Genomic DNA, 17,459 nt, shown 5'->3' on the forward strand with positions numbered 1-17,459 from the left:
AGGAGGTTCCCTTGCCCTGTGAACATTTTGAAAAAGATCAACTCAAAAGTGCATTTAAAGCACAATGTTGGAATACATTAGCTAACATCACTAATGCATTGAAAAGGGACAATTTCAGTGCTGTATGTGCTGATTTGGTGAACGGACAATACTGGGGTAGGGTATGCCATTTTTAACAGTCTATGAGTTCTAAGGTACAACTTTTACATAGCTTATGTGCCAAAATAAACCAAAATGGTGTTAAAACACTCTAAACAGAGAAAGTGAATAACATCATGCAATGTACTTGAATTAGTCAGTCATGGCACTTCCAGTGGCCAAAGGGGTATGTGGTTATTCAGTACACTAGAGTATTTTGTTAGAGAAACAATTGAAAAAAGATGATTACCAAGTGGGCTTGCTATTATAACTTAGTCCCCTGAGGCTATATGTGCATTTATTAGACACAGATTAGTTAAATAAAATATGGAACTATGCAGTTCTGTATCACACACAACAACAGATTAGAAAAGAGGCATATATTCCAAATATGACTTTTTAATTAAAGATTTGTATCTTACCATAAAGCTCAGAAAAATGTAATCTCCACCAAAAGGACCTAGAGCTACCTAGGCCAAAGGAATAGGTAATGACGAGGCAGTTTGAATTTCACAGTATTGCAAGTCATAGCTATTAATGCAAAATGGCCATAGTCCGTGCCATACAAAATCTAAACATATAAAGACAAAATAATGTAACATAAAACATATAAATACAAATAAATATGTTCTAAAATGAAAAAGCAAGGTAAGTCTTATAAAAACAAAATAAATTATATAAAATATAATAAATATAACATCCATACCAAGAGACAACTATAAGAAAATATTAAATAAATTGACACTGTCAATCAATGCAAATAAATAACCTATATAAAGTACACAACAATTAAATTTCCCCAAAAGTCCAGTAAAGCCTAACTTTTTTAAAACATTGCAATGACCCATTTTTCAGTTGGACTGGGCTAGCATCTATTTTTCTAGAAAAGCCCACACACAGTCTAAATCACTTGTGCATTCCAAGTCCTCCTCTTTCCTTGCTTTACTCCTAGTGTCATCAGCTGCTCTCCGTCCTTTTGCAAGCCATGACTGAACATAGGGGATTGGATTGAATCTCTTAAATGGTGGACCAACAAGATTTAAAAACATTAAAGAAGATATTGTTTCAGTCAGCAATGATGCTCTTGTAGATGTGCAAATAAGATTCATTTGAGAAAAGCCCCGCTCACATTCTGCAGTACTGATAGCAATAGTGTGCAAGGCCATCAAAAGCTCCTTGAACTGCCTTTTAATTTCTTTTCCTCCAGATTCTTTATACTCTCTGTATGCACGTATGGTTTCTCGGCTGGCAATGTTGAATCTTTTACATAGAGACTCAATGTCACTTTCACCATAAAGAGCAGGTAGCTCATCAGGCCAGTACTGTTTGTATAAAACTTTCACTTCGTTAATCAGTGTATCATAGTCAGCCTTTTTGTCAGCAGAATTAGTACCGCCTGTAGACAACAAACGATTTCTCAGATTTTCTGCAAGGCTACGAAAAAACTGTCCCTGTTCAATGATTTTGTCAGTGGTCTTTCCTTGGTGCAGCATCACATCCTGGAATATATTTTCTTCCATTGCCTTTTTACACTGTGAGAAATGCTTTCCTTGCCTGTCTACCATTGCCTCAAACACTGCTATTTGCCGACAAATAGCCCGATGGGCATCAATGATTGTAGAATCACGTTTCTGTAACTCGAGTGATAACTCTGATAACTCCTGAAGAGCATCATACATGAGGCCAAGATTAGCAACAAACTGAATAGATGATAATCGCCTTCCTAGGCCGGTGTACATATTTCGATTGGAACTGTCACGGGAAGCATCAACAGCTGCACTAGTAAAATGCTTGTAGAGAGCAGGATAAGCATTCCAAACAGCCTCTACTGTTCTAAAGCTTGATGCAACCCAACGAGTATCTAACACTCTACCTATTCTGCAAAGCTGAATGTCAAGAACTTCTGCACACTCCTTTAGCTCCAAACGATTTTTAACAGATGTGGCAAACAGGGAATATAGCTTGTCGAGTAAGTTTTTGAAGTGATTTGTAGCGCCAATATCTTTCATGACATCATGAACGGCAAGTTCCAGGCGATGTGCTGAGCAGTGCCAGGCTACAATATTGGGAGAGATTTTTTCTTGCAACCTCTTTACAACACCACTGTGACGGCCAAACATCACTGAAGCTCCATCACAGGCAACTGAAACCAGGCATTTGGAGAGAAAGTCCTCACTTATATTAATAGGATCTTTTTTTAGAGCAGACAGTAAACTGCTTACTATGCAGTCAGCTGACAAATCACTCAGCTCAATGAGGTCAACAAAAATATTAGCTGGGGAGTCCATGCCAGGTAGCTGCATTCGCATGTACACAATTAAAGAACTTTTCCTATTTAACGCAGTGCCTTCATCTAGTAAAATACTTATTTTGGGGGAAAGTTCAATAATTTGAGCAAATATCTTCCTCTTCATTTCTGAGGATATGTGGCGTTGTATGTTTGAGCAAGCTACATTGGAGTGCAAAATTCGACCCATATCCAGTCCATTTAACTGGTGGCAGTCTATCTCTGTTTCAAAGCCATACGCTGGCCTGTTCCGCTTTGCTTCCTTATAAGCTACACGGAATATTCTGGATGTTGATGACATTTGTAAAGATTGAGCTTTTGCAGTTACTTGCAATAAAGAATCTTTTTTTGCATTTTCTAAGATTTTTAAAGTTGCAACATGAGCCTTGCTTTGTGCATGTTCTCCAATCTTTTTTCTCAATGATTTTTGCTGTTGGTGTAGATTTGTGCCATATGCTTTCACAGTAGAGTCAGTCCATTTTTTGGACAATTTCATTCCCCTGGATTTCTCAGCACCGAGATCACGGACTTGGTGACACACAGAACAGCCAAGGTTAGGGCCTTTAACAATTAACCACGGATGCTTGCGTTGGAAATATATCTTTTGATCATGTTTCCAACCTTTAGGAAGAATGCCTTTCCTAAAAACTCTGTCTGAAGGTGGTTTCAGCGATAATGTGTCAAATTGTTTGCTAGTGCTTGGAGTTTCCTCTGTCTCAGTAGCAATCTCCACAGCATGATGCTGGTCATCTCGGAGAGGACTATCTTGTGTCTTTTCTTCTGTGGGTGTGATAACGCTGCTGCTAGTAGTGGTGTCCCTCTCATCTAGTGCCTTCTCTTGCACTTCATCTTCTGTGTTGTTCCCTTCATCCACCGGAAGTACATGGTCTTTTTTAGCTACTTTATTAGTAGGCTCCCCATCATCTTTGGGCTTAAATTTTGTAAAGTAGCTTGAAATCTTCTTCTGCCCACTGTGTGACATTCTAGGGAAGCAAAGTGAAATAAAACATGCTAGACATGTGCGAAGCGTGATGTCAATTCATCTAAGTAATTACATGCACAATTATTTTTTTTGCAGTTTGCTCCAAAGAAATGTCTGCATCTGCACATATATTACCATCTACAACTGACTACAAGTGTAATCCAAATGGATCTTACTTTGCCCACCCAAATTCTGACCTTTTCCAATTCATACGCCTGCCTGCCCTGCAGCACTCACTGAAAAGAGGCACAAAGTCTTTAAAGTTTGCCTCACTTTTAAGCTTTGGCTTCCTGTACTATGACAACTAAAGCAGGGTAAGGTGGAAGTGTGCAAAGTTAGTTACACACTGTGATTCACAAAAAGTATTCATTAATTGACACTCAAGGCCAGAATGGGAACCCAAAGCAGCCCTGGCAAGTTTTGTTAGACCAGCCCCCATACAGTGCATAGCAAGCAAGCTTAATGACTGCTAGAGATGTTTGCATGGGGGTCATTCTCCCCTCAAAAACATTTTTTTAAAAGAAAAACTAAAATGGTGCACAACATATTTAGCTGTATCAACTTTCAAAGCATAGTAAATCGTACACCTAAATGAGGACCTGCATAGCCACCAAGGCCAGAAAGCATGGTAATCGCACACTTAAGTACTCAGACAACTTGGAAATGTCAGACAAAAGGCACCCAGGCCAGAAATCATAGAAACGTCAGACAAAGGCACCCAGGCTAGAAATCATGGAAACGTCAGACAAAGGCACCCAGCCTCAGGCCAGAAATCGTCGAAACATCACACAAAGGCACCCCGGAAAGAAATGAAGGAAACGTCATACAAAGTCAACCAACCAGGCCAGAAAGCATAGAAACATCACACAAAGGCACTCAAGCGACAAAGCATGAAAATGTCAAAGAAAGGCACCCAACCCAAGCCAGTGGTGCTGGAACAATTTCTAGAGTGTTGGTGCTGCCCTCAATGTTACATTACTGAAGAAGTCATAATATTGTGAAAAATCCAAACATACACTAAGGACAAACATAGCAAATGAGCCTTGCTCATTCCGGCAGAGGAGGGGAGTGTGTGGTATGTTGCAGTAGAGCATTTAGAAGCCCACTGCTTGTTGAGTGGTGTTGGTGAACTCAACTGTATGAACCAAAGCTTTCCACAATACTAAACTCACCACCACAAAGTTCAAAGTCTGAAAAAACGCAAATGCAGAATTCAAAACATACCAGCATTGTTAGGGGTTCTCTTCAATAAGAAGTTATTTCTACCCACATTAGACCCTTTTTGCAAGATTAGGATAAAGAAAGATTAGTCCAAAAAACATATAGCTGTAATATATAACTTGCCGTTTGCATGCAGGTCTTTGATGACAGACTAGTTAATAGCTTGCTGTTCTATGGTAGCATTTTAACTTACAAACTGCAAGTAACAAAAGGATCTTTCCAACAGAAGCAGTAACACACTGATCTATTTTACATTATATGCACTTTTTGATCTGCATGGTAAACGTTATTTGCAGCAGGTATATAACCCTGGCCTGTACTACCTGCCTTTCAAGCACTCACAGCTTCCCCTAGACAAAGCTCCTGGCTGGCTCTCTCCAGGTAGACGATTAATCACCAGAGTTATCTTGACATTTTAATATTTTCCTGAATATTACTGGAGCCCAGGAACTCGGCACCAGCTGCTTTGCCTTATGCTTTCTCCCTGAGAGCATATAAAGGACAGCATAGGCAGCATACATTGGCCTTACTGAGCTGGTGCCACATTGTGTTGAGGATACTGCGGTCTCTTTCTCCTTGCAGTAACAGTACGGGGAAAGTGCATTTAAATATTGCTGAGATCGTTAAGGTACCTTTCTTTTAAGGCCAGCTCAGTGGCAAAATTGTGCTGGCTTCAAGGGTAATTAGTTTCAAGGTTCTTTATTATGTGGGTAAGGAGTTGTATGATTCCTGCTGTAGCACAAGAAGGTGGCTCTGCATCTGGGTCATTGCAAGACGAGCCCCTGACAAGTTAATTGGCCAGGGGGCTGAGGCTCCCATGCCCTCATGCACATCTCATATGCCTGCCAACATCACTTCTTGGTGCTGAGCCGGCTCAGGTGACGGATTGCCATTGGTTTCTTTGCAAGCAAGATCACACTATATTACTTCCCCTTCTTTAACCCCAAACTCTATTACTTCCCCTTACCAACTCCTCTTAATGTTTGATGATGAGGGCAGCTCTTATGCGACTTGCAGCTCTTCCAGGTAATCTCATAATACATCTGCCCTTAGCAGGCAATTCTGGCTCTGAGTCCACTAACTCTCTTGTAAAAGGCACCTGTGACCTGTATTGACAGGACTGGAGGAGGTCATGGGGGTTATTAGCACCAAAATCGCTTAAACTGAAAGGACACTTTCTCTCAATTCTAGTGTGTCCCTCCCTCCCTAGTTGATGCATTGACTACACTACACCTTGCAATATAACAGCGCTATCACCATCATTGTTCCTGCCTTCAGTGTGTACTTGGTTTGTGTGTCTCTCTCACCTCACGCCGTATTATCAATTGCTTAAAAAAAAAACCAGCCCTGCTTTGCAAATGTTAATGTGTAAGAACAGAACATTTGCGCACGCTGCTTGCCTGGCACAGCCCCAACCCCCACAGATTTTATGAGCATGCCCGGCCTGCCCTGAAAACGAAACTGAATCCTGCCCTGGGCCTGCATCCTGTAGTACTGATTCCAGGCAGTCCGGCCCGCAACTGCGCAACAAATAGCCAGTGCACACTGCTGGCAACAAACATGTGATCGTGCATCGTGATGATCAAACTAGCCAGGGCATCATTCAGAAACAACATTTAAGCAGCGTGACATGAACATAAAAAAGTAAATCTGTAGGGCAGGCCTCACCTGCGCAGATTAGTTAATTAATTCATGATATGTCTGCCGGGTGCCGGCCTACGCCGCCGCCTATCCCAGGCCAATCTTCATGTGATAATGATAATGATAGATAAAACTAAGATAAAACTAAGATAACCAATCACAACTAATCACAATGACCAATTCGGTCTCCCATTTCTCACCGCGATTCATTGACTTTGGTCTGAATGGGGGCCGCCCTCCTAAAGGCTTGCCCCCACCCCTTCCCTCTCATCGCAGTGGCCTGCATTACACGCTTATGTGTCCCTATCACTACGGAGCTATATACATTGAGAAAACACACTGGCACCTGCAATGCCAGTTTAGAAGCTGGCACCAACATTATAAATTGTACTCAGCGTCCAGCTCTGTATTTTCACTCTTCTTACTCTATGTATGTCTCTGGGTTTTTTAACTGTTTCTGGGGGTCCAAGTTAAAGTTTACTGTTTCATCTAAAGCAGATTCACACCTCTGCGACTCCAGTGGGCAAAACCCTTGCCCCCTTATTTATACTTGCTTATATAGTGCCAGTGCTTCATTTGAGCCTGTGGTTTCTGTTCTGCTCCGGAGTTTAGCTCTCAACACCTGCGCTGTTCCTCTAACTTTGTGATGAGCACAACAAAAACAAGTGTTTAATACTTCAATCTACCTTAAAATTATTAATACCTGCTGCCCGCACCATTCTTGCACCTTTGGGGGTCTGGAATAATCTGAATTGTCACGCTAGTAAGAGTTTGATAGATAGTAGTTGGGCTGGTACTCTCATCGGCAGCGCTTGCAGGGGCAGTGGGTGGTGCAAACTGCAGCGGCCTCAAAAGCAGAGACCGGTCACCGGACACTTACTTTTTTACAAATTAAACGCAGGGAAGAATTTCTGGCTTCTAACTCGAACGATAGGAACACGTGTAACACACTCAGATCGTATCTTGGTCCGAATTTTGTACAATGCTCAAATTGTAATCTAACACTTACCAGTGTATATCAACAATGATAATTTTAAAAAAACGTAATCCTGCGCCTGCGGCCCCCTGCCTGCCCTTGCCCTGCCCTGCCTCGCCTCACCTGCCTGTGGCTGCGCACGCAGCTCATGAGGATTATTTCGGCCATAAATGATAGATAAAATAAAACTAAGATAAGTTAGATAACTAATCAACAACAATGATAATTTAAAAAAAACCGTAATCCTGCGCCTGCGGCCCCCGCCGCCCCCAGGCCCTGCCTGCCCTCCTCGCCTCACCTGCCTGTGGCTGCGCAGCTCATGAGGATTATTTCGGCCGCCGGCAGCGCCGACGCCGGCCTACCCCCCCCCCCCCAGGCCATCTTGTCCAGGTGCACTGCAGATCAATCAGGATCAAGAAAAAACTGACTGGCCACCACCAGAAAATTAATCACCAATTCACCATAAGGGCGCAAGGCCCTGCCTCTCTCGCGCCTCGCCCTCACCTGCTGAGCGCTCCCAACTCCGAGTCCAGCAACTTTGAAAGGCCTGCGGGCTGCGGCGAATACCTAGATACTCGGCGAGGCCAGGGAGAGGTGCGGGTATGCTAGGGCGGGCCCGGCAGAGAAAAGGCGCGTGCATTCAATTGCATGCAATCTGCGCACGCGTCGCTTCCTCTGGCGCGCACAGCCCCAACCCCCGCAGCAAAGCCCTGGCCCCCTGGCAACAACACAACACTCAACTGTGTCTGTGTCCCGCCCACTGGGGCCCTGATCCGCGCCGCGGCCGGGAACTCTTGAAGAGAGAGCGTAAGAATAAGAAATCACTGGGAGCAGGCAAGTCACGTGACGTCATCGTGACCGCCAGCAGGAAGTACTGCATACATCATCGATCGAAGACCTGGTCAGTGAGTCTGAGTCAACAACAAGTTTGGCACGGTGCACGCAGCGTGCACTACAATACTGACAGCAGTACTAGCACAGCAGCAATCACCAGTCAGTGCTCAGTGACACGCACGAGTCACGACTTAAAAAAATCAAATTCTTAGGCAGGAGGACAGGTGCACTTAATGCCGCGTGATAGACCCGGCCCCCATAATTAAGTGCCGGTGCTGAGCACCGGCAAGCTCCGGCTCAAATTAAGCCCTGCATCAGGCTCAGAGAGCCTATCCCAGGACTCCAACACTTTGAAAGAGGAAGAGGTCAAGCCCGGGAGCGCGCGTGTATCGTGGAAGGAAGACGCAACTGAAGAGGAGAAGACGCCGTGGAGGACGTTGACCGGAGACAGTCTGCCTGTCCACGATCCGGAAACCCTACAACGGGAGGAGGAGCCTAGAGAGTTCGTCAGAGGAGTCCCACAACACGCAACGACCCGCCACACTCCAGGAGGAGGGTGGCTGGCACAGGTACGTCAGCGTCTCCTGAGTCTGACTATACCATGGGGAGGGCACAGGTAACCTTGTGGGAGGACACCGCTTTCTTCCTTTGGGCTCCACGTTTCTCTTAGAACCGGTGAACCCCCTCACTTGCCCCATCCTTATAGCATAAGAGCCATACGCCCTGTTTCTTTTCTTTTTTAAAATTTTGAAAGGGCTGCAAGAGCCAGCACCTGGCCTGCAGACCGCTGGCCTTTTTACCTAGCCCCCCTTCTCACCGGTGAAGCCCAGGGAGCTTACCAGATAGCCAACCGGGATGGGACCGCCTCCTATGGACATATGAAACAGTTTATTCTTGATAGGCTGGGGGTCGATGAGGACCCTCACCGCCTTCGCTTCAAACAAGAGAGAGGCAACCAGGGGATACACCAAAAACTCTCTTTTATAAAATAAAGGATGCTGCAGACCGATGGCTAAAACCCTTGGACTCCTCCCGGGAAGAAATAACAGAAAAAATCTACCTCAAGCAGTATTTGGAGGCGCTGCCCTATGGGACTCAGAGGTGGTTACGCCAGCACGCAGGTCTTACTCTAGACCATGCAATCGAAATGGCCACTTCTTATACGAGGGCTCAGAACAGAGGACAGGTGAGAGAACCCGAGAGACACTCTAAACCCTCCCAGAGAGGGAAAACAGATAGGAAAATAACCAGGCCATTTTTGGAATCATCAAAACCACGCTCAGGATGATTAGACGCTGCCCCCTCTGTCAGACCTCAATGATTTGAATGTGGGGACTGGGTCCACAGAGTCAAGTTCTGTAGAAAAAAAAAAGAAAAAGCAGAAGAAGAACCTATGGATGTCAGCTATTTGCCCCATTCCATATTGTTTGTGCAAGAGACAGGGCCGGTATATTATGTGAGTTTAAGTTTGAATAACTATCCTATAACCGCTCTTTTGGATTCTGGATTCAGTTATACGTTCAGAACCTGTTCCCCCTTCCTCTTTCATACCAGGGAAATATTTTAGCATAAGATGTGTGCAAGGGGACATTAGAGATTATCCCCTAGCCAGGGTACGATATAGAATCAACAGGGAGAAAGCATTGTAGCCAACGTCGGGGTCCTACCACACCTCCCAGAGTCACTTAGCATAGGCATAGACAACCTTTGGTTCCCCGGGCTGTTGTATAAGAACCTAGAAAGTAGGCCTCAGAACAACCTTTTGACCTCCGAATCCTGGGCCATAGACACTCACTGTAGGACTGCTCAACTCAATGATACACCCTCGGCCCTGCCTGGCAAAGCGCTTAGAACACTCAGTTGTCCACCAAAAGGGTTTACCCTTGTTTCATCGAGAAGAATGGCCTTCTATATCGGGTGGGCAAGGAGGAAGGGGAGCCCCAATTGTTGGTCCCCACACAATTTAGAGACCAGATCCTATTCTTCTCTCACGCGCACCTCTTGGCGGGGCATTGTGGAGATGAGAAAACACCACAATCTATAATCCGCAATCTTTTTTGCCCAGGGGTCAATGCTCAGGTACGGAAGTACTGCCAAGAGTGTACGATCTGTCAAAAGAAGAATCCCTATATTCCACCACAGGCCCCCTTACACCCTCTTCCCATCATAGGCAAACCTTTTGATCACGTGAGTATGGACCTGATAGGACCCCTCCCCAAATCCACCCGAGGTTTCACAATATATTCTTGTACTTGTTGATTACGCAACTAGATATCCCGAAGCCCTTCCTTTACACTCGGCCAGCACCACTACCATAGCCCAGAGACTAATAGAGGTGTTCTCCCGAATGGGGTTTCCACGAGACATACTAACAGACCAAAACTAATGAAACAAGTGTGCCAACAATTAAATATCCGACACATAAAGACCTCTGTGTATCATCCCCAGACAGATGGTCTGGTGGAACGATATAACGGAAACCTCAAGCTGACCCTCAAGAAGCTCCTTGTGGGTGATGGAAAGAACTGGGATCAGCTTCTTCCTCAGGCATTATTTGTTATCAGAAGCCAGGTTCAGAAGAGCCTTGGGGTATCCCTGTTCGAGCTAACCTTTGTTAGAAAATCCCGCACCCTCCTGGAGATCACGAAAGAGAGCTGGGAAAGAGACAGTGCTCAGGAAGCTCAGTTGTTACTAGATTATGCCAACCAAGTCAAGGCCGGGCTCCACAAACTAAGAACCCTAGCCCATGAATCTCTAGAAACCGCCCAACAGAAACAATCTTATGACAAAGGTAAACGCCTAAGAGAACTAAAACCAGGAGAGTGGGCCTTGGTATTGCTTCCTTCATCCACTCACAAGTAGAAAAAGGAGTGGCAATGTCCTTTTCCTGTTGAATGTAGAGTAGGGAAAACCACCTACATACTACAACTTACGGCATCCAAAACTCAGATGTACCACATAAATCTATTTAAAAAAAGGCTGCCCCCCTAAGAAGTCTCACCTAATTTCCGTAGTAGATACCCCTCCAGACACAGTAACGTCTACGCTAGTCATTGACAAGCTCGCCCAAGACCACAAAGAGGAATTGCTCACCCTACTCAAATCCTTTCGGGATGTGTTCTCTGATCAACCTGGAAGAATGCATTTAGCCATGCACTAAAGGAGTATATACTTGCCCCATCCTTATAGCATAAGAGCCAGGAATTTTGACATACACGCAGATAAAAACACGCACACACTCTCCCTCTCTGTTTTGAAAGTGTTAAAAATGTTGGTTATTTTACAAAATATTGTGTTTTTTCTCACATAGTACCCAATCTGCATTCCTCTCCCTTTCCCCTCCCCCTTAAACCCCCCATCATGCACCCTGCTTGTCGCACAAGGTAGCTTTGAATTATAGGCCAGCGTGATTGTTGGAAAATCTTTGAAGCTCACACAACCTTGCAGACAAAGCCACGCCCCCCAGGAAGGGCAGCTGTATCTGCCAGAAGGCCTGATCACAAAACAAGCAGCGATTTGTGATCCATTCATTTTCATGTCCTGGAAAGGAGTACATGGACCCTGTAACATATTCCGTTCTTTAAAACAATCTCAAACGCTTTTCATAAATGATGTTGAAAAAATAGTAATACATTGGATAATCACTGCGTTTGCTGTTTATGTACAAGTTAGAACTGGCTTTGCCACGTAACCACGTAACAAGATCCATAAAAACGATTAAAGTGAGCCCTATCGTGCAGCAGTGGTGAAGCTGAGGTGCCGGGTTTTTAGGAACCCGGTGGTGCCAGGGGGTAGCACCCGAGGACCTCTGAGTTCTCCCTTGTTCCGGACCACAGAAACACGGAGTCTTCTAGTTACCGTCAAAGATCAAGTTTTATTGGTAGCTACCAAGTAACACGTGTCCCAGAAGTACACCGCACGGAGAGTAGGTTCTCGGGAGACTGTTCGTTTTTACAGAACCAGCCGTCTCCTTATATACAAAAATAATAGCTGCAAGCAAGAATTCCTGAGTTTATGATATGGCTATACACATATTTCTACAATAATACAAAGAGCAGAGTCATGTAAGCAAGCCCATATTTTAGATGTCCAGTTTGTTGATAGATTACCCAGTTAGGCCTGGAACTCCCATCAGATATCGATGAAACCTTAATAAAGGAAGGCACAACCCAGTCATAAAACTGGCCATAAACAAGGAATGTGGACAGGTGCATGTTTGCATAAAGCATGGTCTGTATGTGTGAATGGTTTGTGGAATGTTATGTATTGATGCTATCGTATTCGGCCACTGGGCGAGGAGCTGCCCAAACAGGTTTGGCCTAAGGCCATGGAGTCAGTTGGGACAGGTCAGGGGGAAGTCACGAAAAGGTGGACGTGTCCCTTTTGATCAAGCTCGACCTTTAATTGACTTAACATGAGGGCAAGATGCAAGATGGATGCCGTTCACAAAATGGAGTTTAAGGGATGGGGACGGAAACTACGATTTTGGGGTGTTGGCAACCCTCGATTGTGACGCAAATACATAGGAATGATGTCCTAATTATTATCGGTTCATAGATACCAAAATCGTCTTGGTGCGTTGAGGTTTTGTGACACGGGTATTGGACCTCGATATCGGGAAAACACCAGGGTCCGGATTTTTTGAGAACCACAGACCCTCCTTTTGCCCTCATATAAGGCAATAACTCATGCTAATCTGAGTCCAAATCGGTATGAAGAAATTCGTGGAGATGTTGCTGTAGCATCATTCTGTTACTCAGCTCGTCCCGTGACACAGGCTTCCGTACACACGAGGTAGCACAGAGGCCACATAGTGCAGGAGCACACTGTATACATAGGCAAAACATGAACAGAAGTGCCAAGGTCATCCCAATGAAGATCAAAATTTTCCATCCCCAGGCAGTGATCAGCTCCCAGAACCACCCCAGCAGGGACCAATCCCCTTTCTCAACGTGAAGGGAACCAGATATTTCGTGTAGTTTGGAGATGGCCTGGTATACTGTCGGTGCGTTATCAGGGATGAATATGCAACAACTGGATTGGATGACTCTACACACACCACCACGATCGGCGAGTATGATGTCTAAGGCAATTCGGTTCTGAAGGGTCATAAGTCGATCCGACTGAAGCTCGGTTGTCAGATTGCCAAGTGCTCCGGCCGTCGTAGTCACGGCGGATTCAACTATCCTCGATAACTGGCGAATATTTCTGCTGTTCACCATAGGCCCCCAAAATGGCAGAAAACCCTTTGCGAAGTCAGCGAAATCCTGACCCGCGGTGTCGTCTTTACTCACGACACCCCTAGCTGTCCTTGTCCGATGGTAATCTGCTCTGGCCGTGTAGGTGGGAGGCAGCAGAAATGAGATAAAACATGTACCTGAGAAATCAGGGGGCAACCACGTGTAGGCTTGGTCGTGGCAAACGAAATACGTGCCTTTGGCTGCCAAAAGTATAGGGGAAGTTGGGGAAGTAAATACGTATGTTTCCGTGCAAATGCTCTTTCCTAACTGTGCTGTGGGGTCCCTACCAATACCCTGTAAGCATAAGTGACCTCGGTGGGGCACTATCCAAACTGGGCGGGATTTCTTTGCTGCCTGGCTCTTGACCAGGTAAACCCCATGTTTGGTCACGTTCCAACGGGTGTAGGGACTGAGTTCATCTTTGGGCATTGTCAGATATGTGTCGATATCCCTACTCATATTCCTTATCCCTGCAATTAGTGCCTTGTTATTGGAATCGCTCGCAGTGGAACGGGTCGGGTATGGTTCTAGGGCGAATAGGAACATGGTCTGGAAAGCCCACAGAGAACCATAGTAGCTGAATGGCAAAATGAAGTATGGGATCCCCTTATCGGTTGTGTGTGGCATAAGTCCGCATATCCAACAGTTTGATGCGTTCATTACGGACTGGTGTTGGTGTAGGAGCTGAATGAAAGAATTGTTTACAAATTCGAGTCTTCGGGCAGACTCGTGTTCAGGTAGAGGGTGAAAGTAGTGTGGAGAAATAGTGGGAGGAGATGGTGGCTGGGTGTCATTCGAAAAGGTAACTTTAAATACGAATAGAGTATAACCAGTAAAAAACACAAGTATGCTACATAACATTAAAACACATAGTATCAGGAATCTTCTTTTGGACAGTATTGTGCATAACTGTTTTCCGAAGTTCGTGAGTCTGATAGGTCTCTCTACCCTTGGAAACTCCATCCTCTAGTTGCTGCCCGCGGTGGTTGATTGATTCTCCCAGGGAGCGCGCTCTGCTCAGTCCGGGGTAACTCCCGTGGACCAATCAGAACCGTGGACCTAGAACTTCCCAGTTGCACTCCCCAGACTTCAACCGCGACCCTAGCAGCAGAACCGGATGGCGATTCGAAAAATCAAAAATGAGCTAGTTCCCCTGGGACGAGAGAGCTAAAAAAATCAAAAAATAGTTCTTAGGGGAAAAGGGAAATCACATTAGGTCAATCGTTTATTAGTCTCTTTGTTTAGACCGCAGGTCGTACCGTCGTTTCCCAGGTATGGTGTGGTCTTCAAACAGCGTCTCAGGTTCAGTAGTGTCCAATTGCATAGACGGCGACACAAGTCCTTGTAAAATATGATCACTCTCCTTTTCAGTACTAGTTTCTTTCAAACGTGCATCGCTGAAAGGGATGAAGCGAGGTACGGATTCGGTCTCGGAGTCGGCAAGTCCTTTGTTGACCCACCGGTCGTATGGAAGGGGTAGAGGGACCCGTTTGCAGTGGGTCCCATGTACCCAGTTCTTCTTGCCTTCCACCCGAACAGCAGATCTCGTTGAAAGCAGCACCAGGTGCGGTCCGGTCCACCTCGGCTGTCCGTTGTTGGTGCGCTGGAAATTCCGCACCAAAATCCATGAGCCGGGCTCGATGAGGTGACCTGGATCGTCAGAGGCTGGTGGAGAGGAACTGTGAACCTGTTGGTGTAAAACACGCAATTTAGTTGTCAATTAGCACAAATAGTCAAGTAGTACGGGGTGTTCTATCTCACTTAGTTTCTTAGGTGTTGGCACGCCCCAGACGTTGGCTGGGCGGCCAAACGCGATTTCATGGGGGCTAAGTCCTAATCTGGAGTGGACAGTCATTCTGGTTGACAAAAGCGCTAGAGGCAGTGCGTCAGGCCATTTAAGACCTGTACTGGCTTGGATCTTGGCTAGTTTGAGTTTTAGAGTGCCATTGTAGCACTCTACTAATCCAGCTGATTGGGGGTGATTTGCAGCGTGGAATTTTTGGTGGATGCCTAAACACTCACACACTCTCTTCATCACGCATCCTACGAATTCACTTCCGTTATCACTCCAGACAATTCTAGGCATACCGAACCTCGGAAAGAACTCTTTGACGAGTGTTTTGGCAGTTGATAAAGCGGTATTGTCCTTAAGGGGGTACGCTTCCACCCATCTTGAAAAGGCGCAGACAACGACGAGCACATACTTTAGGTTGTTGCACCTCTCCATGTGGATGAAGTCGAGCTGTAAAACCTCGAACGGGTACGTTGGAGGCGCAAAATGACCAGTTGGAGTTGGGGTTCCCCTCCCAGGATTGTACTTCAAACACACCATACACTTTTTAACCACATTCTTTGCATATTTTGGGATATTGCTATTCTGCCATACTGGGGCCAATAGTTTACATATTCCTTTCGAACTGATGTGCGCAATTCCGTGAGCCATCGCTACTACTGCAAGTACGTATGCATTAGGTAATAGCCATCGCTGGTGTTCTGATAGTTCGACCCAACAACCATTCGCATCCAATCTACCTGTGCTTTCTCTCCATTCATTCACCTCGTTCTCAGTGGCCTCAGCTTGTATCGATTTTACGCTTTCAATGGTGTCCTCGCACATTCCCACATCAGCAGTCCATCTAGCGGGACCCATAACATACATCCGACTCATTGTGTTCCTTGCAGTTTCTTTCGCAACCTCATCTGCCAATGCATTTCCGCGGCCAACATCATCCTGAATCTTTTTGTGTGCACTGCATTTTATAATGGCGACTTGTAGGGGCAAGGTGAGTGACTCAAGGAGCTCATTAACTAGCTGGCCATGTTGTATTTTTCCACCATGGGACGTAAGGAACCCACGTTCACGCCACAATCTCCCAAAACTGTGAGCCACACCAAAGGCATATTGGCTGTCAGTGTACACATTCACTCGCTTTCCTTTCACCAACACACATGCTCTAGTAAGCGCAATCAGCTCTGCAGCTTGTGCAGAATTGTGGGAAATGCGTGCAGTCTCTACAATGGTGTATAATGTCGTTACGGCGTATGCTGTGGTCGTATCACCATTCGGCAACTTGAAACATGAACCATCAACCCACAAAGTATCATTGCATTCGGGAAGGGGAGTGTCCTGTAAGTCTACTCTCCCTTTTGTCTCTTCTTCTGTCCTGAAACAGCAGTCATGTTTGTCAATCTTGTCTGTCTCTGTCGGGATGGGTAATAACGTAGCAGGGTTGAGTGTATCACACCTTTTTATGTGGATGTGACTTGCTAGCAGGGTAAGTTCGTAACTGGATAGTCGAGCGCTAGTAAGATGTTGTGTCTTGGTCCTATTTAGCAAAATGTCAACTGCATGCGGAACCATAACGATCAGAGTGTTATTCATGACTAGTCCAGCAGACTGTCGAATGCAGACAGCTGCTGCGGCGGTTGCTCTTAGACAACTTGGCAGTGCCTTAGCCACTGGATCCAGAGTTGCCGAAAAATACACGCATGGGCGCTGTTTGTCCCCAAAGTGTTGCGTTAAGACTGATAATGCACAACCTTCCTTTTCGTGGACATACAATGTAAAAGGCTTACTGTAGTTGGGGTTTCCCAACACAGGGGCCGAACACAATGCATCACGCAACTCGTGGAAACTCGTCTGACAATCTTCAGACCAAGGCATAGGATTAGGCGTGTCTTTGCGGAGTAGTGCCAGCAAGGGCTTGGCTAGTAGTGAGAAATTCGGTATCCATTGTCTACAGTACGATGTAATGCCCAAGAAGGCTCGAATCTCTCTCTGTGTCCTTGGGGCACTTAGTTCTGTAATTGCCTGTATTCTTTCTGGTGTCAGTCTCCTTCCCTCCTTCGATAAGATGTGACCTAGGTAGGTTACTTCTTGTCGGCAAAATTGCAGCTTTGAAAGGGAGACTTTGTGCTTCATGTCACATAAGTGACGCAATAATAACAACGTGGCTTGTTTGCAAATCTCCTCAGTGTCTGCGGCGATCAGTAGATCGTCTACGTACTGGATCAAAGTTGACCCATCTGGCAGCACAATTGTGTCTAGTTGTGTTTTCAGTGCCTGACTGAATATAGATGGGCTTTCGCAGTAGCCTTGAGGAGCGCATTTGAAGCGGAAGCTTCGTCCTCCTAAATTGA

At 45.5% G+C, this 17,459-nt stretch overlaps 1 protein-coding gene across 1 annotated transcript; it reads right to left on the reverse strand.

Annotated features, from left to right (window-relative positions):
* Positions 1–600: 600 nt before the first annotated feature.
* On the reverse strand, positions 601–3,407 carry LOC144820135 (E3 SUMO-protein ligase KIAA1586-like). Its single transcript, XM_078677768.1, has one exon. The coding sequence runs from the start codon at positions 3,405–3,407 to the stop codon at positions 1,011–1,013; it is 2,397 nt and encodes a 798-aa protein (XP_078533894.1). The 3' UTR covers positions 601–1,010.
* Between the last annotated feature and the right edge of the window lie 14,052 nt (positions 3,408–17,459).

Source organism: Lissotriton helveticus, chromosome 2_1 (genome assembly GCF_964261635.1).
Source record: "Lissotriton helveticus chromosome 2_1, aLisHel1.1, whole genome shotgun sequence".
In the NCBI taxonomy this organism is placed as follows: Eukaryota; Metazoa; Chordata; class Amphibia; order Caudata; family Salamandridae; genus Lissotriton; species Lissotriton helveticus.